General features: G+C 42.4%; 1 protein-coding gene across 1 annotated transcript in view; it reads right to left on the reverse strand.

The window, feature by feature from the left end:
- The window catches only part of ntng1a (netrin g1a), an 88,346-nt gene extending 61,790 nt beyond the window's left edge, over window positions 1–26,556 (reverse strand). Inside the window, 2 exon segments of the mRNA XM_034212105.1 lie at window positions 15,726–16,365; window positions 25,795–26,556. Coding sequence (XP_034067996.1) covers window positions 15,726–15,962 — 237 coding nt within the window. The 5' untranslated portion in view covers window positions 15,963–16,365; window positions 25,795–26,556.

Below are 26,556 nucleotides of genomic sequence, written 5' to 3' on the forward strand. Positions count from 1 at the left end.
GAAAGACTCTGAACTTTAATAATTGTGGCAGCAAACTGCAGCAAATGCCAAATCAAACCGCTTGTCAATTCTCAGCAACAGGAACAAAACTCGCTCCGGTTGCATTCCCTGAGGGTGTATTTTTCCGTTTTCAGAAGAGGAAAAACAAAGACCAATGTGAGAATATCCACTTGCTAATTTGAAAAGCAAACTAAACAGGGAACACGGCTGACTTGATGACAGCTGTCAGTGTGACAAGTGGAATTATCAGGTGGGATTTAAATTGTTATGCTGGAGGCAGCCAGGCGGTGTCCAGAAGGGATTTGAAAAGACAAGGTTTTGGGAGGAGGGGGTGGGTGTTTAGTGGCTGTCAATCCAACATATATCGTATTTCTACTAGGCCTTTATGTAAAAGTTTCTGTGCTGAATATTCATAAGGTATAACTTAAAATGTCCCTGTAATAAATGCAAGGACTGTGCCGCGAGCAATTATAAAACAAAGGTATAAACACTCGTTCAGTGTACAGTAGCTGAAACCGGGGACATTTTCATTTTCATATCTACTGTAAGCGCTTCAGGGAAAGTCATGGCAGTTGGGGAGGAACAACAAGGTACATTATGAATAAATACTTCAAGCTTACTTCTGGAGCAACATTAAAAAAAATCCCAAAAAATTGATAATTTTCCAAATCAATCTTTGTACATTGAGAGCAGGTCATTAAATTGAAATGATTCAGCCTGAGAACGCTTTTACCAGGAGTGGAGCGGGGGAATTAAAGCAATCGGATAACGAGCCCCAGCCAATGAACCAAGGTGTGAGAAGCCTATTTGTTTGCGGTCTCACAATGTGCTTCTTCAACCACAGATACCGACCCACAGAGGTCACCCAGCAGTGGAATCTGTCTCTCTAACAGAGCGGTTGCCAATTAGTAAACCTCAGACAACACAGGTATAGCAGCTGTGTTGAAAGCATCTTACCACCTTCACGACAAAAAGCCTTATAGTTTACTGCCAGTGTTCTTTAAGGAGAATATTAACAATCCCTCCATTACCAAGGAAGCAGTACCAGGGCTGTAATATGTATGTACCACAACATTAACCAGTCATACGTATGGCATACTATTAACATGGCAGTAAGACAGTTGGAGGACTCTCTCCTGCCCCCAGCCACACACACTCAAGACACTATGAGGTTAATGACCCCTTTGTCCGGCAATATAAAACACCGGATTACCACTGGAAACATCTCAGTTCTGCACACTTGAAACAAGTTAAAAAGGCAGCCTAACAAGGGTGCGTACCGGTGAGGTAAAAGCCTGTGAGCAACGTCAGCCATATGCCAGAAACCGCCTACACTTCCCAGCAGGCTCGGCCCTGTCGTTGCAGACCTGTTTGCCGGCTCCTGCCAATATTTCATTGGCAGAAATCTTCTGCAAGACATGCATCCAGTCAGCACAACAGTCTAACACCTTCACTTCAGGAGCAGTGTCTCTTTATTCCACTGTACACTGATCTGCAATAACACAGTGGATTAAACAGCATCTCTCACATAATCTTTCAAGTGCTATGATAATATGGAGCTCTTAAGATATAACAGTATTTACATAATCGAAACAATTAGACCAGCTGCTAACACTCCTAATCACCATGTGAGAATATCCTCCATGAACAATGCTTCAACAACGTTTCAGTTTCTAGCTCTTGCAGGATTTAACTTTGACTATTCCCTTTCATGTGCTTTGCCATTGATAATCTATTTCAAATAGGTTTCTATATTGAACACGAACAGCATATAAAGTCAATATGGCGTTCTGCAAGAATTGTCACTTTAGAAAGAGCAGCCCTACAACTTCCAACAAAGACGATTCAAAGGTGAAATCCAGTAGGCTGGCACAGCGAGCGGCTTACCCTGTGTTCTTATCTCTTGGCAGAGCAAAGCCGAGTCGCTCGCTGCCACATGGCACCCGGATACACAGTGAGACACAGTCACACACACCGACACACATATAGACACGTTGGCTTTTATGATCTGTTCCCCAAAAGCACTTCCGCAGGTTCAAAGGAGTCAGGAGCGATGAATCAGGGGCTGGAGCCAGGTTTCGCTCCGTTATATCATTAACACCGGGGTAAAAGCTGGATATATGATTCCTCTTGAATTTGTCAACTGATCTACATTTGGCGGTTTGCTCTTTGTAAACACAAAGATGGTTTGCATCATGGTGAACAAAGATGTTTGTTTTTCCTTGTTAAAATATTCTATTGATGGTGGCAGCTGACATGAAAGAAGGAGAACTTATAGTACAATAAGGATGAGTTTAAAATACATTTGTCAATGGCAGAATGATGAGCTGGTTACATGGGCAGCTTTCACACCTTGCTGACTAAACAATGACAAATATTTAAAACCTAAGAGTTTTGGTTACATTTAGTAGACTTTAGTAAAATAATGTCTGGTATTTATTGTGATGCTTTGCAAAGTAACACTGCTCTCACCATTAGAAGTGGCTAAGACCCCATTTACACGCAAACGCACACGAAACGCAAGCGAACCGAATAGGATATCAAAAAAGTATTCCGTTCACACGAGACCGCTCGAAAGCGCTGGAGACGCTGTAGTACATATGCCGGGCCTGTAAGTGGCGCTGTACTTCTGCCACAAAATACACCAAAAGCAGCGAAGAAGACCCCCGAGCACGGTTGCCATGGTTGCCCTTCTGTTTATGCCCCGCGTTGGATTTAGCAACATGTAGTTCATGTAATTCTCCATGTCCACTTGTTGCTGATGGTTGTGATAGAGGAGCTGTAGATTTTGCACTAACATCTGTAGCATGGTCGAGCTGTAGTAGTAGCTACTGACCATGCTACAGCAGTGAGCAGCAGAGGTGGGGAGAGGTGGGGCTATGGCTTCATCGTTATCAGGAAATGACCGTATAGGGCATAGGTCAGTAACAGGCGGACCGTGGTCCGGATCCGGACGCCGACCTATACGGATCCGGACCTATAATCAATACATTAATAGGGGATTTAAATTTTGACGGGCGATTCTATTTTAACCGCCGCCTACAGCAGCACCTGCATGTGTGTATGAGAATGGCCTTGACACCATTTCAGCCCAGATTTAAACAAGCTCGAGCTCAATTCTCGCACTGAACAAAAAAAAGCGAGTGAGGGACTGCAATACAAGAGGGAAAGAAAGAGAAACTTGAAAACTGTTCAATTGTTATGATGTGTAAAGATGTTCTATAATCGGCTGAAACTGTTAGGTCATGATGTGAAACGGTTAACAAAGAGAAAGGGAAACTCAAGCTGCTGCTACACTTTATTTTACGTATCTAAAATTAAGTACTTTTGAGATGCACATATTTTCAAAAGCTATTTTATTTATTTTCTCTATTTTATTTTTAAATGCAGCCCGAGAGGAACATTATACACATATCCACAGTATTTTACTGTATATCTGTATAGTTCAATGTTAATTGACAATAAATATTGTTGGTTTTGAATGCTACTTCAATATATATCACACTAATTCATAAAGCAACTTAGACATTTTGATGTTCCGGACCTTTGCATGGGGAGATTTTCTCTAACTGGACCTCGTTTAATTTTAGTTGAATACTCCTGGTACCCCTGGTACACACTGAGCCTTGGGACCCGTTATCGTTTGCGGGGTCCGTTTCAGCGCCTCGTGTGAACGAACGGGCTATACGAAAGAGAAAAGTAGCGGATACAACCTTTTGCGTTCTCGTCTAAACAGCACCTAAAGGTCCTGCTATCATTCAGACTGAGATGTATTGCAGGGCTGAATAGTCCCAACGTCAATTGCACACCAGAGGGAGTACTTAGAGGAGGGGGGGAGGGGGGGGACATTAGTGCAGCTAATTAGGATTATTAGCAGGACATACTTAATTCAGCTGGGACTAGAACAAATTGCTGAAAATAAAGTGTAGAATTACTGACAGCCAAAGAGCACTTGGACTTTATTGTACGGCAGCGTGTGTTGTGACAAGCAGTTTAAAGAAATAGTTCCAACATTTTGCAACACGACTGGATTAAAGAATTGTTCACGCCTCGACAAGAAATATTCCAGCCCAAGTCCCCTAAAACCATCAATTTCATGAAAAAGCATAATTAACTCAATACTTTAAAGCTTTGTTGAGAGTAGGACAGTTGCAGCGCAGTATGGCCAGGGTTAAACTAAAATGTGTTTAAAGACAGTGTTATTCATAAACAAGCTTCTTTTAGATGAGGCAGTTGATACATTGAGACACTCCTAAAGTCTAAAACCAGATATGACTACATCACAATCTAATCTACCATGTAAAAATCCGGAATTGATACATGTCATCCACAACTAATGTATAATTGTCCCATCCTCAATGTGTCTCTCATATTTTCTAAAGCAGTGAGGGTGATGGCAAGAAAGCAAGCCAGCTAATAATACATGTAGAAGAAAGCCCTTGATGAGATCCAAGGGAATTCAGGCGGGGAGGGGGGGAGAGTGGGGGGCAGCAGACTCGTATCAAACGCCAACGCTCCCTGCCATAGCGTCTGCAGTTTGGCGTATCGCCCCGGTGTTTACGGCGGGGGAATAGTCTGAAGCCATGCTGAATGCCGTTGAAAGAGAGCCTTCAACGTGACAACAATGTGTGTCCCGGAGTAGCAGCAAATGCCTGGCACCTACAACCAAATCATTTAATTTAGAGCCTCTGATGTGCAGACAGGGGATGTAAAATGTATTTCCACGCCAGGCCTCTCTCTCTCAATCGCTTGCTGTCCTCGCAAACATAATGAACAGATTACTGTTTGCACCCTTGTCACATGATACTTCTCTGACAAGTGCTTGGCACCTTGCGGAAGATGTTTTCACTCAATGTCCTCTCGTTCCCGACTGAGAAGAAATGACAGTGAGTAGCAGCCACAGGAAATAAAACAACTTGCTAATTAGGGGAGCGATGGACTGAGGCGGACAGTTTTCCCTGAGTGGAGGGCTCGGAGATGGAGAGGTTGAAATGTGTCTACATCCCAGCACCCTTAGGCCAAAGTCCTGCAGACACTGCAAGTCACCCAATTTACCAATTACTCTCTCTGTCCCGACTGGGGTTAATAAAATGCTAACCATCTCAATATCCGTGATGGCACTTTGCTAACTACTTCCCCTCTAGTTAAATTCAGCAGCTTGTCCTTTCCCTCTCCCATAGAAAGAGAGTGTACCGCATGCCTGGGCTTAATCAGGAGGACTGCTTATTAAGGAAAAGCTCTCGGGTACTTCCTAAATTGGGGAGAGGACAGTCTCGCCGGTGCGATAACTGCAGATTTATGTCAGAATTAGGTGTAAATAGCAGCACTGGTTCTTCCTCTTCTTTAATTAAGCAAGCACATTTGCCCAGGCTTTCGTCTGGTGCGCTGACCACTCCGGTTCCCTCTGCTGAACAGATGTTAGCTTACAAAGCAACTCAGCCATGTGTGGGACAGTGCTCACAGGAACCATATTAGTGCTCTCCCAAAGGAACAAACTCTCAGTCTCAGTAACAGTTATTATATTTCTGTATGGGTTTGATAGGAGAGTTTCTAAGAGAACTGTCACTTTTACCTATTGCTATCAGCTGTGTTTTAAGAACTAGAAATCCAGTTTGCAACTATCAGTGAGTAGTCATCCAAAATGATACATGGCAGCAAATGCCAAATTACCTCTCAGCGTCAGATCAAGCTGAGCGCGCAGAAAAATTTAAATGTTCTACGAAAGTGTAATATCAGTTTAAAAGCCTGTCGACTCTGCACTTTGAAGACAATTCCATATGTGGCCTCATCTTCCTGAGTTCTAGTTTTTGATGCTCCAAAAAGGCGCACGTCCCAACAAATGTTACACTCCTTTTCAGAGAAAAACGCCTGAGATGAGCAGCAGAAAAATGCTCTTATGCCGTTCATGAGAGGGGATTCAGCATTCAATTCCCATCACTGATAGCGCTGCTATTGATTCAGAGTTTGCCCTGTGCTCGGTGTGGGCCAGCCACAACAGATCTCAGGGTTTGGGAGCTGTCAGTCAACGTAATCCAGGAGTCTTTTTTGAAGCCTGTCAGGGTGAAGTGTACAGCCTCACATTTCCCCTCAAACAAAGAGGACGACAGAAGGGGCCAAAAAGCTGTCTGAGAGGAGAGGAACGCTCTTCAGGGACCAAACTGGCGAGAAAACCCTTATCTTGGGTGAAATGGCTTCCACTTCCACCGTTAAATAGGCACTTTGTCAATGATTTCGCTCGATAACAACAAACATAACATTTAGTGTTAGGTCATATCCTATTTTGCTTTAAAAACTCCCAATTATTAATTGTTTCCTCAAAGTTTTTTGGAAGAATTGAAAGGAAATTAAAACGTTTTTGATGATTCTGCAGCTGAACGTATACATTTATTAATGTTTCCCTTTCTTTTGATGCAGATCTTACGATTCCCGATACGTCTGAATTACAAAAGGTGGCAATGTAATACAAAACCCTAACCCTAACCCAATGAGAGAAGAAAGGCATTGTAGAAGGCAATATAGGCAGAATTTGAAGGCACATACTGGCCCGTTTTATTTAGAATATTTGTGTTTTTTCCACAGTTCCCCTCGGTACAGCTTGTACAGTAGGTTAATCCTAAAATAGAAGAGTCGTCTAAAACAAAAACAGAGCTGGAGTTCAGACTTCATCAAAGCGCGTGTTGTGAATGTAGATACCAACACAAATAGAAACAAACACACACACACACACACACTCACATAATGCATTCTCCACTCCAAAAAAAGAGGCTTCTATTGGGCTGATAAGGAACGGGAGGCTCTGCTGCTTTGAAATGCTGAGAAGAGGAGAGAGAGCGTCTGCCACTGCTGTGGGAGTGCTCCATTCACAACACGCCCACTTATCTGCTGCAATTAACTTTAAAAGCCCCAACACAAATAAATGAAAACACGAGTGCATCTAAATATGAATGCCACCTTATGTCATGCTTTGGGCTCTGTAAGCTTGGCATGTTTGTGTGTGTGTGTGTGTGTGTGAGTGTGAGTGTGAGTGTGAGTGTGAGTGTGAGTGTGAGAGGGGGGTTAGTGTGAGTGTGAGTGTGTGTGTGTGTGTGTGTGTGTGTGTGTGTGTGTGTGTGTGTGTGTGTGTGTGTGTGTGTGTGTGTGTGTGTGTGTGTGTGTGTGTGTGTGTGTGTGTGTGTGTGTGTGTGTGTGTGTGTGTGTGTGTGTGTGTGTGTGTGTGTGTGTGTGTGTGTTGTATCCAGAAGAGCATAAGGGGTATTGTGAAAATCAGTATTCAAACAAGCGAGCTCTGAGGGGAAATCCCCCCTCGAGGTTCAAAGAGCAATTAAAAGTGAACCGATCTCTTCAGAAGCCAAGTACTGTATTTCCAATTCTCATAGCCTCGTGCACAGAGGTTAAGGGAGTACAGGAGGATGATGGGGGGGTAACAGACCATCATTTTCCGTGAGTGATGAACTGTGAAATGCAACAAAAGCCCCCATTACTGCAGGAGGGATTTAAAGCCCACAGAGCAATAGAAGAGAAATAAATTACACGAGAGAAAGAAAGAAATGCTTGTATCATCGAATGACGTAGAATAGAATGTGAAGGCCCATGTGCTTAGTTAACATGCACGGAAATTCAAAGAGAGTGAGAGCACAGAGAATTTAACAATGGAACAATGTTATTTTTCTGGGTGACTTGTAGTCAATACTCAGAGCCTTTAAGATATATTGAGGCTGAATCTGAGCTATGGGAGATCTTTCCTCCCTTGACTTATATTCAATACTAATTTTTCTGGAAATTCATCATGTCTGTATACGGAAACCAGAGCTGAATGAAAGTGAAATACGATGTTTTGTTTCCAAAAAGAGCCTTTCTCTTATGGCTTCATTCTTGTGGCTCTTTCCCAGCCTAACACCGTTTTATATCTAAATACAGAGTGAAAAAAAAACATGTTTTTCATTCTATAGCTTCTCCAAGCTTTCCTCTCTATACTTTATGGCAAAGGAGGAAATGTTTTGCTACAAACTTTGACAAAAACAGTTATCTTGTTATGGCGGTGTTACGCTGAGGCACCACTGAGCGCATTGATGGAGCCCGGATAGACGAGTCACACACTTTTAAAAACCTGATGCTGTCTGCACACCAACTTCTCACAGGAAACTTTTCTCCCAGGAAGTAAACACTCCCTCCTGTTTGCACTTTTTTTTAAAACAATACTCTGTCATTTGAAATATCCATATCCATAAAACAACATGCACTGACGCTACGGAGGATAATTAAATTGGTGGTGATCGTGTTAAAGGTGATAACGCTGCTGCTGATGACGGTGATGATGATAATAGCATGGAAAATAGAGAGCAAGGCAGGTTAAAAGCAATATTCACTGCAGCAACAACAGCAATTCAGATACAAATTGACCATTTGCCATTTGCACATTACTTTAATGAGTAGACGTGGCACATAAACAACATCCTGGAATGCATTCAACATCAAAACGGATTAAATGTGATAGAAGAATCATGTAAAGCCGGATGTGTCTTACTCAGTCTGGACTAAGTGAGGCTGGGCAACAACGTGCACATAATAGGACGTGTGGGTTTTTCTGCCAAAGCTTGTTTAATGGACCTCTGGAGCCTGTGCTGGCTGACAAGTCTGTGTTTGTGTTGGTTTCTGAAGACATGGAAGAACGAGTGGTTGGAGGAAATAAGAAAAGGATACAAATTCAGACGGTGCCCCACGCTCATGCAAAGTTTATGGCACAGGATGGCTCGGAGGGAATGTGATGAGATTCCTCTCGTGACCGCGGTGTGTATAACCTTCACATTGGGCAGAGAGAGATATAGTCTGACTTAGGGCTGTGCAATTAATCGTATTTTAATCGCGATTACGATTATGGCTTGCGACGATTATGAAAACAGCATAATTGACAAAATACGATTATTCTGCTTGGTGCGCTTTCGCTCCTCCCTAAAAGCCCACTCGGGTGTTGTGAGTGTTCAGCGCGAGCGAAGATGTCAGAACAAGAGCAGCAACTCGTTAAAAAGAAGGGTAAAACTATTTCCACTATTTGCAAGTACTTTGCCATTACATTTCACATCGCTAAAGATATGTGCCCAGTTAGCACTGTTAGCAACCAGGGCTTTAAGCAACTTGTCAACACGTTGGACAAGCGTTACGCGATGCCGTCTCGGTATTATTTCAGCAGGTCTGCGCTGCCTGCGCTATATGACAAATGCCGTGGGGAAGTTGAGAGAGATGTGGCTTCAGCTGACTACTTTGCTACCACAACAGACCTATGGTCTAGCCCAGGGGTGCCCAACCAGTCGATCGCGAGATGTGTCTAAAAATAGAACAACAATATTCTGTTTTATCGTTAATGTCCTGTAACATAATCTTCCTGTGCCAGAATAATGCACTTGAACGCATCAAAGCTTTGTGATTGGCCGGCGTCACCCCATGTGTCGGGGCGTGGCTGAGGGTCTTCAGTACAGGTGGCAATATCGTCACCTGCCTGCGCTCATCTCTGAAACCAGACCATGTAAACAGCCTGGTGTTTCTTGCAGAAAATCTTTAAGAGATGACATGAGCAGCCCTACCAGCATTTGCCATGGTGGCCTAAACATTTTTATTTGGTCTTAAATTGTAGTTCAACATTTATTTCCTGTTACTTCTGGACCATGACGGTTGGCCAGCCTTCAACGTTTAACTGAGTGGAATATGATGAATATGTTTTACCAAAATGTTGGCTATATGTTAAGGAGTTTTCAGTAGGTTGTGACAGTGCACTGCATCATATTTGATTTAATTTATTTTGGTCTAATTTAGTTTTATTTATCATATTAATAATATATGTTTAGTATAGTTTTGGAAGTGCGCTCCAACATATTTGTTGATCTTGTTTATTGGTAAAATATTATTTGTTTTAAAGTTCAATAAATGGTCAATAAATAATCGTGATATCAATTATTGACCCAAATAATCGTGATTATGATTTTTGCCATAATCGCACAGCCCTAGTCTGACTACTGCTAGTGTTTCAGCTGAATGTATCAAGACACTCAATGAAGGCTTGTTTTGGGTTCAGATTAAGGGAACTGCATGATGCTATAAATAAAAGCTGTAAATCACAAGAATTACTGATGACAACTAGAAACTGAGAAGATGAGTCCGATGTGCTGTACAGTAGAAGTGGCTTAAACTGGCCAACAAGGGGGCGACAACTGGTTGCAAAAAGAAGAATATTTTACAGAAGCCTATGAGAAAATTACATCAGTTTACATTATCTCTGACAAGTTTATGGTCTCAATAGCTAGGTTTATATCTTCTTATTTCAGTTTGAATAGCTACAAAGCAAGTTGAGATTTATAAAGACTTTAGTCATTCATGTTCATTCAGGAAGGTCTAATTATGAAGTATAAGTGCCAGGTGCATTTTATAATTCCTCAGATGATAAAACGTACTCTACTCCTAAAAGGAGAGTGTTATCTGTTAAGTGCAATAACAAAAATACAGTGTAGTGTTTTCTACCTCAAATTGAATTGTTTATTGTTAGTTGATTGGACTAATTAAATCACATACAAATACACTGAATTCCCTCAAGCTCAGATTAAGGTGCTGTTTACACGAGAACGCAAACGGTTGTATCCGCTACTTTTCTCTTTCGTATAGCCCTTTCGTTCACACGAGGCCATAACAGAAACGCGGAAACGGACCCCCGCAAACGATAACAGGTCCCAAGGTGCATAGATCTGCAAACGGAACACTCTGGGGGGGCAAACGGCTCAGTGTGTACACCCTATACGATCATTTCCTGATAACGATGAAGCCATAGCCCCACCTCTCCCCACCTCTGCTGCTCACTGCTGTAGCATGCTCAGTAGCTACTGCTACTGACCATGCTCCTCTACCACAACCATCAGCAACAAGTGGACATGGAGAATTACATGAACTACATGTGGCTAAATCCAACACGGGGCATAAACAGAAGGGCAACCATGGCAACCATGCTCAGGGGTCTTCTTCGCTGTTTTTGGTGTATTTTGTGGCAGAAGTACAGCACCACTTACAGGCCTGGCATATGTACTACAGCGTCTCGTGTGAACGGAAGACTTTTTTGATATCGTATTCGGTTAGTTTGCGTTTCGTATGCGTTTGCGTGTAAATGGGGTCTAAGTTCATGTGTGAATAATTCAGTCAAGTCTCAACTGATGCCTGTTGGTGAATTATCCATAAATAATAACTCAGGCCCAACTGTTTTGCACTACAGATAGCCATCACTAATCAAACCGAGAACAATGACTTGTGCTGCAAGACTTAATGAATTATACACATCTCTCCTTTACGCTTGTTTGGTTTATATCTTGTCCCTTTCATTTGGTTTGCTCTGGCAAAGATGAAAGAAGACACATGAAATGGATTGAGTTGACTTATTCCTCTGATGTTAAACAGTTCTATTGAATGATTAATTTGTTTTTCAATGCTGATTGACTTTTAAAGAGGTCGAGGTAGCAGTGAATCAGCAGGAAAAGCGACATTTGTGCTTGTTTTGCTGTTCTGCCTTTTCATGAAAAAGCCAATGCAACAAGTTTATAAAACAAAATGTTATCTTTGCCTCGTGAAAAAGCCACAGTCTCTTTCCATCACTTTCACCCTCTAAAAGTGACGGTTACAATGTGAAATGAGACATATTGCTGCTGACAGAGCACTCGTTTCGAGCCTGTTGAGAGGCGGCACAGTTGGTGAGTGGGGGGTGGTACTGGGGTGGGTCTGTCTGAAACCTCTAATCAGGATCAGCTTAGGAAAGGTCAGAGCTATGTTTCTCAATGTAAATCCATGGGAGTCAACGGCACCCCTCACTTGCATTTATTGGCAAAAACACCTTAGAAAGGCGACAATATTGCAAACGCAAAACCATAGTAAAGTAAATGTGCAATACATATCTAAAGATGCAAGCTTCTATGAGTCACAATGTCCCTCCCCCTATATTTTATGACCTTACCTTCAGTTACATTAATATGATATATTCAAGTTTAGGGTTGAGGGTTAGGGTTTTAGAGACTATTCGTAAGATACTTTTTCTCATCATGACACTAATTAAATGAAATTTCATGAGAGCTAAAATAGGCAAGATAAGCCACATGCTGCACCACCTTTATAATAATCGTCTTTGGCTGCTCATTTAGATTTGATTGGTTATGAACTGCAATGGCCTGCTGGGACTCAGGTTTCAGCATTCATTAGCATTTCCAGGTTGTAAATTGATGGTACTACAAATAGAGACAAACAGTACTTTGAAAGGAAAACATATAGACATATACACACACACAAGCACGTTTAGTATATCATTTATAGAGTAACACCAAGGGAGGGGCTTCTTCTATGTGTAATCCCAAGTGCTTCATAAACACATGTAAGGGTCTGATGGTTGATAAGCTGTGCTGAAGTGATGGTTGAACTGAGATGTTACATTAATTTAAACTATAGAACAATAAATAAAACACTGATCATTTCCTTCTTTCTTCTATATATATATATATATATATATATATGTAACAGGAGCTAGACATGGGGAAACTACAACTCAGTTTAATCTACCAGCCCTAACCCTAACCGACTTCTCTAAACAAGTATAGTTGTAAAAGTGTTGAGAATACGCACAATTCTGAGCTGTCGATTAGTCTGGACAGGTTGATTAACGGGAATTTGTTTCTTTCGCAACACAGCTGCTCTCCTGAGTCCTGCACAAAGTCAATCACAGACTCTTGGAGGCTCTGCGACCTGTTCAGACTTTCAAAGGCCAGTCTGAGCAGAACTGGAGGGGACAGTGAAATCTCATATGATGGCAGATTTGTGTGCCAGAGTTCAGTGAATGCCAGCTTATTGCTATCGAAAAGGTCACCGGGCTGGAAGCAGAATAAAAAGCCTTTACTGGGGAGAGTGATGTGTAATGTGTGTGTGTTTGTGTGTGGGATATGAAGGCCGCAACCCGAGGAAACTTAGCTTAGCCCTGGAGCTGCTGCACCTCTCCCCACCTTTCTCTCCTCTCGCCAGGCTTTGGTGTCCGTTACCTTCAGGAAGCAGACTTTAAAATACACCCGGCTGTACGATCGCAGAATCAATTACCAGAAAGATGAAATTCTCCGATAACGCGGCCTAATGATAATTGCCCTGAATCTGCAATGATCTGACTTACAATGCAAAGCACTATTGGCATGGCAGCAGCGTATTGGCAGCCAAGTAGCTGGAATATCAATGATAATTGTTCCAATGTTGATTTGGATCCATGTGGCTGCCCGGAGTAAACATAAACCAATTGCAGAGACTCTATGGCAAGCGGCAAGGGTCATATTTCACTGATTTGTGATGAGTACAGTACAGCGAGAGAGGAAATGGCTATGTTGGAGCTAACCGCTGCCTGTTTAATTGAAGCCCTTCTTTCACATTGACTGCCGGAGACAAGAGGGCAGCAGCGCCGCGCAAACTCCCTCTGATTCAATCAACGATCATCAGACTGTTAAACGGCTGGCAATAATGATAATAATAAACTCTGTTTCAACTGTGCGTCCAGAAATAGAACACCTCCGTTGAAACATCAGCAAGAATGTCCACTGTTGACGCAGGATTCATACACTTTATCCACAAAACAGTCGCTGAACAGCTAGCAGCGGACCCATTTCAGGTTCAAATGAGGATCGACCTGAGGTCACAATGATCCCCTGAGGGAGAACGGATGATGACCCCATTTTGACGATGACCTGCCAGATTCGGCTTCCTCCCCCTGCCCCAACCTTCTTCGCCTTCGACCAACCTTGGCCGATCATGGGAGTCAGCATTTTTCAAAAGTGCCTGAGAGATGTCGGGCTGAATAATGTGTCCTATGAATAAAACACATTAGCTACAAAACATGTTGAATTATTCACATTTCAGAGCCTCCATCCCGCCCCACACAGGAGATATTAGTTCTTCAGTCACCGTATGCTTTGCACATAGTCCTCTGAGTCTGTCTCCCCCATGTTCGCTGGGCCTCTCTTGATCATTCTCTCACTGTCTTTGTCATCTGTATTTTGTTAATCTCTCTGTGCCTCCTCTCAGCTGACTTTCTGCTCATGGCGACCGTCTATTTATACTTCTCAAGTTACTACTTTCCCTCGAACATCTTTCTATTCATCTAAAGAGCTCTTGAAGCTATTGAGGAGTGCATTTGTTCTGGGAGAATCTTTGATGACTTGATAACACACAACGGCCCAACATGGATTCATCATTTAGCGTTAATCTGAGGCGACCAGCTGTGAGTTTCACAGTGAAAAGATGCCGGAATAAGGAGGAGGGCGGTTTGCTAATTAAATACTTGACCTAATATGCATCTTCTTTGCTCATTTTAGTTTCAGCTCCTCAAGGAATTTGTGTTTTTTTTGTATGATTGCAGTGTAATTTGCAGAATCAACAGCACCGCGTGAACTTCAAAGGGTAAAGCAATCAACCAATCACTGCTCTTTATTGTGCTATTTCAATATGAAATGCCTCTCATCCGACAAAATATCACTTTTAAGTAATCAGGATTAGACTAACGTGCAACACTGTGGAGCCTTTCATCAACAAGTCGATTGCGGGAAATGTGTTCAGGGATTCAACAACCCTGACATTCTATTTTGTTCAATTAAATAGACAAAAAGCTAATTGAAATAATAAAATACCCTCAACCCTCAACCTGTTTTTGGTTATAAAAATACATAGCAACTTCCTGCAAGAAAATAAGCTGAGCTGGAAATTCTTGTCATAAAGGAAATGCTATTTGATTTATTTTATTTTTGATTCTAGTGTAAAATAAGGAAGTACTTCATTATCCATTATACAGTATTTTTGAGGGACATAACTACAGCTGGCTCTGTGAGGTTGGCCCAGGCGCTGTTGTGTTTTGAGCTAAAAACAGCCTGCTAACATGGTCAAAGTCACAAAACGAACCTGCATGTCGACCACCAAAGAAATCTAACACTGACTGATATTCATTTCTCACAGGAAGGCAAATACAGTATGCTGAAATGGAGAGCAACTGTCTCCAATACACAGTGTCACAGAATTCCCTAAATAAACATTTTAAGGACAAGAAATAACCATACTGGCTAATAATAAATCCTGACAGTGAATTTGATTACATTGGACTGCTATGTTTGAGTAAAAAAAAGCAATGCACACTGCACGTGCAGAAGTACCGCCAAATGTAAGAAAAACAAACAAAAATGGTGTACTGGCACTTCAAACAGTGCTCTACTTAACTTCTCAAACATACTGTTGTATTTATAGTCCACCTCTGCACTATTTCACCCAGAGAGTGTTTGAAATGTTAGACCACCCACTCATCTTATTTCTGATACAACAGAGAAGCTGCAATAACAACGGATGAAGTTTTTTATGATGTTTTTGTTGGAAATATCCCATTTTACCGTGTCTTTCTGGGAGTAAAGAGCGTCATCGGCACATGAGACAGTGCAGTGCACTCTTGGAAGTAGCTCTCTAAACAGCAGAACGTGACGTCAATGGGCACAAACCTCTCTACTCCCTCAGCCCCGGCAACATATCTGAGCCACGCTGAGGCTTTGAACGTGACTGTCATGGCTGTGGGGTCAAAACCAGCCGAGAAGACCCACGATTCATGGACACAGATAAGAAGGCTGCCTTGAAATGAAGCGTGTGTGTGTGCAATTTTTAAAAAGGGAATATTTAGCTGTTTCTTTACTTGTACTCACCAGGGCACAGTATGTCTCCGGAGGGTCTCCACAGGTGATGTTGGGGGGATCCAGAGTGACTTTTAGGTACTGGGTCATGTCTGCGGCCTCTGGCTGGCAGGCCATGTAGTCCCAGGTTAAGCCTTCTTCTGTGTAAATCTGGAACTTACACAAATCGTAGTGGCCCCATGCGGCGGGGTAGTGCTGCACGGCCTGGCACACGCTGGTCCACAGCGTCAGCACAAAATGGAAACGCATGACTGGTCTTCTCTGGGCTCCTTCTTCGAGGAGCTGTATCTCCTGTATTCTGTACTAACAAGGGTTCCCTCTTTCTACAACTCACTCAACTGGAGTGAGGAGGCATGCCAAGCTCCCCTCAGGTGGAGCGAGGGAAGGTTTAGAAGTGTCTCGTTGTTTTTCTTTACTACTTCTGTCTCTTTTTCTCGAGTGCTGGACAACTATGAGGGATAGTGAGGTTACCAGACCATTGAGTAGATAAGAGGAGAGGATTTAGGTAGGGTGGAAGTGAGGAGGAGGAGGAAGAGGGGGGGAAGGCAAGAAGGAGATAGCCCTCTTTCACGCTGATAGGAAGATGAGTGACAGGTCTCCTCAGCTTGCCCGGCTGTCAATCATGGTCCTCTTCCTGCGTGGCGATGTGGTGCTGCGGAGAAACAGAAGAAGGGTGGGGTGAATACACCATCCTTATGGGAGTATGATTTGACAGTGAGGGAACATTAGCTGGCGCCATGATACGGGTGAAAGGTGTATTTATGGATTTAAAGTTAGATGGGTGCAAGATGGGGGTGCCAGGTTGGTGTTTGTTGTCCATCAAAACACAAAAAATCAGTAAGCGAGGCCATCAGGGTAAATTGGATCCTGCTGCTTTCACACCAAACCCTCATCTCACTCGGTTGGATCAAGCCTACAGTGTTACAGACAGCTTACACCATCGGCTCACACCCAACACACACACACACCCCCTACTGCATGAGCTGGAATGATAGGCATCAAACAAGATGTATCTATTATGTTTTACTTAGTTGTTCATATGATCTAATGTCTAAATCACACAAAGACAGCAGAACTGTGAGGTGATCCACTTAAGGTAACAGTATATAATGTTAAAAGTTGGGGGAAAAGGCAGATTGTATAGAATTTGATGAATATGCATGTGTCTTATTTTGAACTGATTTGAGTACCATCGCGAATAATTAAGTGCTCTAAGGGTACAGGGTCATTGGTCATGGTGACTCTGATGTCATCAATGGGTATAGGATGTTATTTCCATTTACTTTTTCAATATAGTAATTAATTTGGTAGCTTTATTTGAAATGTTATAAAGAAAGTCTCCAAAAAGTGAAATAAAAAATCAGATATTTTACATTTGTTGATAACGTTTTTTTAAGTTTTCACCAAGCAGATTTGTGAGAGTTTGTCAGTATGAGCAACATCTTTCTAAATATCTTGAATATTGCTGCTAACGTTCTTTCTCTTAAGTGGTAGAGCTGCCTGAAGCAGGAGACACTGCACTTTATCACCTACAGAGGTTTACTTCCCAGGTAATATTGCATCCATTAATATCTGACAACCAGTTTGAGCTGTGCCCTTTCTACTGTCTGTGTGTCACTATCTGCTACATTCATTGGCTACGATGCAGAAGTAAATTAAAAACAATTTTAGAAAAGGTTGTGATTTTGTTTTTGAAGTGACCGTAAGCGTCTTTTGTGTGTGTGTGTGTGTGTGTGTGTGTGTGTGTGTGTGTGTGTGTGTGTGTGTGTGTGTGTGTGTGTGTGTGTGTGTGTGTGTGTGTGTGTGTGTGTGTGTGTGTTGACCGATATCCCCTCCAGTCATCAGTGATCAATTAGCAGCTACAGTGAAGATGGGTGTTTGTAAATTGAATTTGTTTTGTTATTAACACACACATGGCTAATTAATTTCAATTTCAATTTATTATGCGATAAATTGAGATTAATTAAGACACTTGGTCACAGCAGCCTTAAATAAAAAAAGAATAGTGGATTAGTGGAACAAGATGGGGGAATTGATTGGAGGATATTAGATATTTATACTGTTACTGCTATAGATGTTTAAAAAGGATTAATATCAAAGTACAGATTGTGCCAAAAAAGCAGCCGAGCGAAGCTGTGACCGAATGACAAGGTGATTTCTGTAATGTAAGACTTGGAAAAATAGGATACACCTTCTAGGTTATTCTCTTGACTATAGAGACACTGATAAGAAACAATATGGAGATTTGACATCCAGATAAGAAATGTACAGTTGTACGGTTTCACATTTGTCATGTGGTTATAGTATTTGCATGTGCCTCTTCAAAGTGTTTATGTGATGTGTTGTATAGTAGCTGTGGAGCTGCATCTGTGTCTGTGGATATGTTCACACTGTGTCATTCGGAGACACTTCAATCTGATGGATGTAAATGATCATTTTAATGAACAGCCAGTCAGGGGCATAGGCTTAGTGGCATGGAAATGTGTCAAATTCAGCAAGGGCACATACAGAGAAAAAAGTGTGTTATCCTCCACTACAAACAAGATTTTAGAGGCAAAACAAACTTGGTAACTTGAGGTGTTCAAGAACATCACACGATAAAATAAAAAAACTCTTGAACTGGTTGCAAACTGATTTAAAAAAACGAATTGCCCCTTATGCCTTGAGCTCTGTTTAAAAATAGTGATGTATCACAACAATAGAAGTAAGAATTATCCACCGATAGAGAAGGAAACTGGGATTACATTTCACACAATATCATGGAGAAATATAATGTAAAACCAGTACAAAAGTGGGTATTGTGATTCAAAGAATGGAGGACACTGTGGATGGAGGGGGGATGGAGCACCTTAAATCTAAAATGTAAGAATGTCAATGGGGGAGATGTCAGCAGGTGAGGTAGCAGCCAATTATCCAAAGGGAACTCTTGGCACCGAGCTCCCTGTTCCCATTAAGAGACATAATATTACCGTGTTACAGAGGAGACTAAAGAGATGGCCGGACAGTGTCTGCCAGTGTGTGCGTGAGAAAGCGTGTGTGCATGCTCTGCATGCAACCTCTGGATAAAGAGAGGTTCAGGTCACGGGTAATGAGACAACAAGCGGTGGCGAGGCTTCGATAACAAGCAATAGAGATCACAAGTGCGGGGTCATTATCACTCTACAGTCCTGCATACAGCAGCCCCTTCCTCTCATTACTCCCTGCTTATAACCCTCCGTCTCCCCAAGGAGAAGAGGTGAGGGATAGAAAAGGAGAGCAGATGGAAGAAGTGTGGATGTGCATTTTAAGTTTTTTGGGACGGTCGCTTTTTCTAACCATCGATCAAGGCCCGAGGACATAAGAGGCGTCGCACTCACAGGAAGTCTGAGCTTCTTCCATGTTTTGGCACAGAGCATAACATTTACAGTAACAGTGGGGGTCGCCGGGCAACACGTTCTCACTCCCAACCCGTCACACGTTGACGGACGGTCAGGGCCCCTCCCCGTCACTCTATTACGGACAGGGTACCCCTTATGTGTCAGTTTTCAACGGGCAGGGCGTCCCATAGACCTTCGTAGACCTCCCATAGCGTTGATAATAGACGCCATGAAAATGCTCCCCGACGGTCGGTTGTTATTGTCAATATTAATATAATAATTATTTATTTTTTAATAGTCACACTCGATTTCGCCGATTTTCTTGTTGCCCCAGCTGGTCGACACCTCTTTTAGCAGAAACAAAGGCTACATTAATGTATTAAATCGATGTTAATCCATGTGTGTGGTTGTGAAATTAATGGACGTGCCGTTGTCCGTTACAAACTCTTCAACTACAACCCTAATTATATTTAAAAACATTTTAGAAGGCCTCACGAAATACTTTAATGCAAATTAAAATGTAAATGTGAAGGGATGTGTGTAATGTGGTGATTGACATTATTCACCCACGGATCTATGGGTTGGGGTATTGTTCCGCACGGACATTTTAGTTAACCGGACTTCCTGTTGATGTGAAATCCGAAAACATTTAAAAAAAATAAAATACTTTATTCCGAGTGTGCTTGCTTTTCTCTTTGAAAGTCATCACATAACGGCATTGTAATACACGGTTCGGCTGCATTAAATATTACATATCTGCCGTAGTTCGCTATTTATAGAGCCCTGCTGAGAAGACTTCTAGACAAACTGGAATAACTGCTGCCGAAACTGAACGTGACGTGGATCATAAATATATCAGCAATTAAACACAATCTTCAATTTCTCTTCACAATATACAGTAAGTCTCCTTGCAGTATCAACACTAATTCGGCTGACTTTTATATTTGATCCAATCAGTATATTGGTATATGTACACCATAACGGTGCACAGCTGATAGAAAGGGACACCTGGTGGTTAAAGCACGTTATTGAAATGTATTATGTTTATTATTAGATATTAATAGGAGACACAGACAGACAAACTAATAAGGCTTTATTTAAACATTAAAGAATACTTTAGGTTAAGGTCTTATTTTGAATAAGAAAAAAGCTTTGGGGGTATACATATGAAGCCTGACAAAGTAGCCTACTAATATATCGCTTTCTTGCAATGTGAACTACTGTATGTTTAAGCACTTATTTTAACTGATATTGTATTATACTCTTATAAGATGTATGTAGATAGTATAAGAAATGTGCAGATTACGACAGTTTAATGGTGGAGGTATACACACATATTGATAGATGCCTTGTAATGCACTGTTGAGGAAACCTGCGACCCAAGTTTTTCATCTCCGAACTTGTCAGGTATTGAACAATCAATAAATAAAGAACACAGAATTATTAAATATAAAACACAATGTGTGTGATTATACTAAATGATTTACAAATAAACACCACTGCATATTTACAACTGTTACACATGCTGATGTAACGCAAATGTGTACTGGGTGTAAGACACCCGCTACTGCCATATTTGCCTCTGAACCTTGACAAGTGCATGTTTCAGGCTTATCAATTAACAACAGGAGGGGTCACAGACATAACCATAACCTTAGCTGTCATGTGGGTATATAATGCTGCCCATTATGGGCGCAAGCAATTTCCACCCATTTATTAATTATATGTTTTAAATTTGAGTGTTTCCTATCCCCTTAACCTCCAGGGATGTACACAGTTTAATACTGGCAACTTCTTATTATGGGAAATACGAAAACGTCTTTTAAAACTACAATTCCCAGTAGAGACGTGCCATAGAGCATGTTGCAGCCAGCATGTGTAGTTCTGGGGACGGGGTGGAGGAGGGGGGGACGGGGTGGACCCGTTCAAATCCAGTTTTGGACAGTCTGCCGTGGTTCCATCCCATTTCAAAGTGTTGTTCGACGCTCGGCGTAACCCTCGGCGCACACTCAAACATCCAATCACAGAGCTTGAGGACTATCACGGGGTTTGTCAAGCGAAGCGGAGAGAATACTTACTTCTGGGTGTAATATTCTCTAAAGCAACTACTATGAGCTGACCCGACCCTCGGTCCTGACGGACTCCAACTTGTGTTTATTAATCAAACAAATAAATAAACACAAGGATAATGATGTGTTATTGTTGAGTAAATAACAGTGTGTGGTTTAGAAAAGAATACAAAATTAGAAGGAAAAAACGATGAAACAATACAGATGTCAGTATTCTGAGCCCCTACTCTCCCCATAACTGACGGCAACAAAAGTCCTACATTATTCAATTAAAATAAAGAAGTAAAAACAATAAGTTTGGCTTGATATTGAGTAAGAAAAAGGTTGATAAACGCTGTGAGAATGGATCTGCGGAGAGCATTTTGCCACGATCCCAACTCCTCTATTACCAACGTTCAGGGAGTTCTATGCAAGTCAATGGGACGCCCTGCCCGTTGAGAACTGACTCTCAAGGGGTACCCTGTCCGTAATAGAGTGACGGGGAGGGGCCCTGACCGTCCGTCAACATGTGACGGGTTGGGAGTGAGAACGTGTTGCGCCGGGTGTGAGGGAGGTGACTGCCAGACTGACTGTCTTTGTGTGACATTTAAAAAAACTAATGTATGACAATATAACTGCAAATATATTGATCATGCATTGACGCGGCCTCGTCACAACACATTTCTCTAGCACATGTTATCAATGGGATCACCTGCAGTGAGGAATGACTTAAAAGATGTGACATGTTAAAAAATAGAGGTTGGAAGTTTAAAAAAAAATAAAAATCAAAGCTTGCTTTAAAACGTAATTTGTGCTGATATTGGTTCTCACAAAACTTGCTCGAAATTCTTAAAAATAACATCTGCTCCTTCTCCCTCATTGCACAACTGATCTTACTAACATTTTCTAAAGTTTCCACAGAACAAAACTGCACATATAATTCTGCAGAGAAAAGGTTGAACATCCATGTGAAGTAACAATAGGTTAAACATTCATGAGTGGAGGAGGACTTTAAAATATCAAAAAAAGACATGATCTTTAGAACATCTAACCATGAATTCACTCCAGCAATGAGGTCTAAACGGGGCCTAAATGGGGAGGTGCCATAGAAATATAAAAAGTGAATACATTTATTTTAAGATGTATAAAAAAGGAAATTAAAGTTTTAATAATATTTACAAAATTATATATTTGCCACTAAACTGAAGATGAAGCAAATTAGCCACAATTGTAATATTGTTGGTGAAAACACTGCATATTTGCATGCTTTTCTGCTTTCAAATGATCTGATTTAATACTTAAAGATAGGGTAAGCATTTCTTTTGGAAGAGCCTTCACTATACATAGTGCTGGTAAATCACGTGCCATAGAGCAGTCTGTGCACTCGCAGCCTGACACGGCAAGGGACTGAAGGTACCAACCAGTCAGCACTGCAAACGGAGGCTGGATTTTATATTTAAACACATGAATCTTTCACAAGGCCCGGCAGACCCAGGAGAGGTTTTGTTTGGCTGGTGAGTTCATCCCACCCACCCAAACAGCCACCCATGAACCCGACCACTTCCCTGCCTCCGTGTCTGCTTCCATTTCATCCCCGGGGCCACTCGAGCATGACTGAGTGTTTCTCCGAATCACAAGGAACCTCGGCAGGGTTCGGGGGACCCTGATGTAAACAAGACGAAAGTCTTTCTCTGGTCTGCATCCCCTTAACAATTGTATGTTTTGAGCTGTAATGTACTGTACCCAATATACAAGCTGTTAATAAACTTTTCAATCAATCAATCAATCAAGGGAAACGTTACACGCACGTCCCCAGAGCCGCTCTTTACTACTGGTGGGAGTAACTTGTAAATCATGCATTTTATCCAAGGAACAAATGATGGAGCTCATCCCTCACATATGACACACCTCAACCCTAAAAAGACGTGATTCACTTTTTACTCAAGAGGATATTTCCAGCCCTTTCATTGGCAATTTTATGGAATCATACCTTAACAGTTTAAATGGGCAATAAACACTCAGCATGTTAATTTTTGAGCCACAGTGTTTTCCTCTTTCTGTCCCACTTCATCGCCCATCCTTCCACTTGTCAATTCTGGCCATATTGATCTTTCTTTATTGATCAGTGGTTTTGTGGGTTCAGCTTTATGTCCTGCATCTGCCTCTGTAGTGGCAACATTTTCAACGGCTCCAGACTTCAATTGTATTCGTTCTTTGATCATTTTTTCCTCCAGCAGGACACAGCAAAGAGAATTGCCAGGTCATGACCTCACACAAATCACCTACAGTGGCCCACAGGGGGCAGTACTTACACACCTGCCTGTCTGTTTAAAAGTTTAACAAATTAGAATATTACGAAAATCTCGAAATAGAAATAAATGTCCACTTTATCTCTGAATGATGTGCTCAGTATCGTGTTGGGTAGCATAATTACAAGGTTACCACTTGATATCCCTTCTATCCCACCTTTCATTTTTTATTTCACGCATTTGATGCACTTTCAAGGGCAATTTCTGACCCTGCTCTGTGCATGCTGTCTCTACCTACTTTCATCTTTCCTGACTACCTGTTTCATATTCCCCACCAGTGCCTTGCTTAAAGAGAAACAAGAGCACAGGAAAGAGAGAGAGAGGGACAGAAAGACAGGAGGCCAGACAGTCAGAAACGGATGAAAGATAGATAAAGATAGAAGCTGGCTGCGCTTCAGAAATAAAAAAGCCTCCTGCCTCCTCTGAGCTCCACTCACCAGATTTCTCTGCCTGCCTTTCCAGAATCCCTAATCTTTCCTGTTAACAACCTGCCAATAGGGCCACTGTCCTCATGAATAAACATATGGAGAGTGAAGCATGGCCCCCACAAACATGACAGGCAGCGTTACGGTAGAACAGCGAGAGCACGCCTGTAATGCTTCCCCAGGGCATGCCTCTGAGTCAGCCCATCACTTAGCGCTCTGTTCCACTTCTTAAAATGTCGCCGCCTTCAATCGGCAGGCTTATGATCTTTTAATAATGACGGCAGGTAGCAAATTGGCTGGAGTGCTGACAGCTGGTTAAGTGACTCTGCTGTGGGGATGGGTGGGCTGCTTCAGAAGGAATCAAAGCTGTGGCTCGGCTATAGGGTTAGACAAACAGCCAACACTGGGCTTTTATTGAGATTTCCTCCTCTGATATGATAGAATTCCGTAGCATGGAGTTTTAGGGAGGGCCACATTAATGATGGCTATCAAAAACCCATGTTGAACCCTGCCGAGGTTCCTTTAAATGGAAGTGGCTGCAGCCTCTCCTCACATCCAGCGTCCAATGGAGTCAGACAGGTCAGGCCTCCGAAGGCGTCCTCCACTTGCCTGCACCAGCTGAATCTGCCACAATCCTCTATTTCTTCCTCTGTCCCTTCTAACTCCTTCCACCCCGCCCGGCCCCCCCTCCCCTGAGCTGCTGAAGCTGCCACATGAACTCTGTGTGTGCGAGAGCTGCACTTTTGACAGGGTGACTCGCCGAAAGCTGCCCAGAGTGGAGTTGAACACCCTCGGGCGTGGGTTACTCCAGCTTCACACACGTGCACGGGGCACCCAACGAGCCTCCGCCTGACCTGCCTACATCCCCTCCGTCTCTCACCCTGCCTCTCCTCGCCACCGAGCATTCCTCTCTGTGCGACACAGGAACACCTTATGCATTATTAAAGACACTTTTCCTAAAAGGCTGCTGGCACATTATTCTGCAACCACAGTGACATGTCTGGATACTCAAAACGTCCACTTGAGCTCTAAAGAATGCGCTCGCCCTGGTAGCTCTCTGCTGAAATATAAACAGGGACAGTCACATGGTTTAAAGTGACAGCTGCTAACAGCCACACAAGAGATGACTCATTATTACCTGTCATTCTTTCATGGGTTGAGTGAAATATTATGAGTACAATCACAATTTCTAACTCCATAAAAATCACTAAGGTTACTAATTTAAGGTTTTAAAACTAAACTTAAAAAGGTGTTATCTTATCCATTCAGTACAGCATGTGCATCAGCCCTTAAGCCATTATGTTCTTGTGATAATAATGATGAGCATGCCCTTATATATTTTAAAAGGTATTATCCAATACAAGGCCAAGGTAAAATCATGGGTCTTTCAGAAAATAACTATGTAAAAATCCAAGAGGACACACAGCCACAGATTTGTGAGAAATAATATATGCCTTACACCAAAAGGCTAAAATAAATCTCAAAGAAGAAGAATAATTAAGCAAATGTGTATTAAATAAGAAGCTAGTGCATGCGCGAAGAGTGAAGCAACATGGAAAGCTTGTGGCCAAACTAATCTCACTGTAACAGGTAGCTCATAAAATGACGTATAGGTCAACTGGCTGCAGCATGACACAGATGTAATTATGCTGATAGATAGGCAACGATTTGGTAATAAGTTCCACAAGGGGGCGCCTCAAAAAATGACCTGAAGAGTAAGTTTTGGATGCATTCAAGGTCGCCTCATGTGTGAATATGAATGGATATTCCTTTGTGGCTCAGAGAAAAGTTATTCATGCTGTTTTGAGGGAAAAGTCCTACTAGTATCAGCACACTGTTTGTCTATTTGTTACAGATGATAAATGCAGCCACGTAACACACGACATAGAGAAAACGCTCCAACACACAAAAAGTAAACTTTACGAGCAAAAAGAAGAACTTACATTTCATGTACAGGATACCTGTTCCCCTGCTCTCTCTTTAACGCCGTTCAACAAGTTCAGAGAAGAAGAATGAAGAAGGATGAAGAAAGAAGCTCTTTAAGACGCGCTCCTTAACGGCAATGTGATGAGTACGCACGTCTGTCTCAGAGGAATCGCTGTGCGCACCATCTCTCACTCTTGTTTGGAGAAAACGATCAAGAGGAGGATTTTCCTGCCACTTCAAAACAAATGACTGATCACCGTCCTGAGGGCTCGGTCAGCAGCACCGCGCCTGGTGTAAGCGGGGGGATTTCTGAGACGGAGGTCCGGTGCCAAAGTGTCCATCATCCTCTCTCCAAGTGTCATTCCATCACGGCGTCAATCTGAGGCGCAGTGATGTCCGCAGAAAAGGAAAAAAAGCCCACTTCGCAAAATAAACTTTGACCTGGTCGTGTGCGTCCCTCCTGTTTATAATTCCTTGCTTTCCAACTGCGTGCGGATCACTACGCGGATCTCATCCCCACTCTCTCTATCCTACTCCCGCGCTATGAATAGGTTTGAGCCACCCAACAGGGACAGGAATCACACCAATTACACTCGGCGTCTGAGAATATCCGCTCTTCTGGACGTTTCCCTTCAGCACCGCCCGCCCAAACGGAGATGGCGGGGAAGATAATGCGCTCCGAAGCTCTATTAGATGAGACGCACACTCAGCTTGTTTCCCCCCCACGCACACCTAGGTTTCTCTCCCCACCCCTCTAGCCCGTCTCCACCTCGCTTTCA

This window comes from Gymnodraco acuticeps, unplaced genomic scaffold, assembly GCF_902827175.1.
Source record: "Gymnodraco acuticeps unplaced genomic scaffold, fGymAcu1.1, whole genome shotgun sequence".
In the NCBI taxonomy this organism is placed as follows: domain Eukaryota; kingdom Metazoa; phylum Chordata; class Actinopteri; order Perciformes; family Bathydraconidae; genus Gymnodraco; species Gymnodraco acuticeps.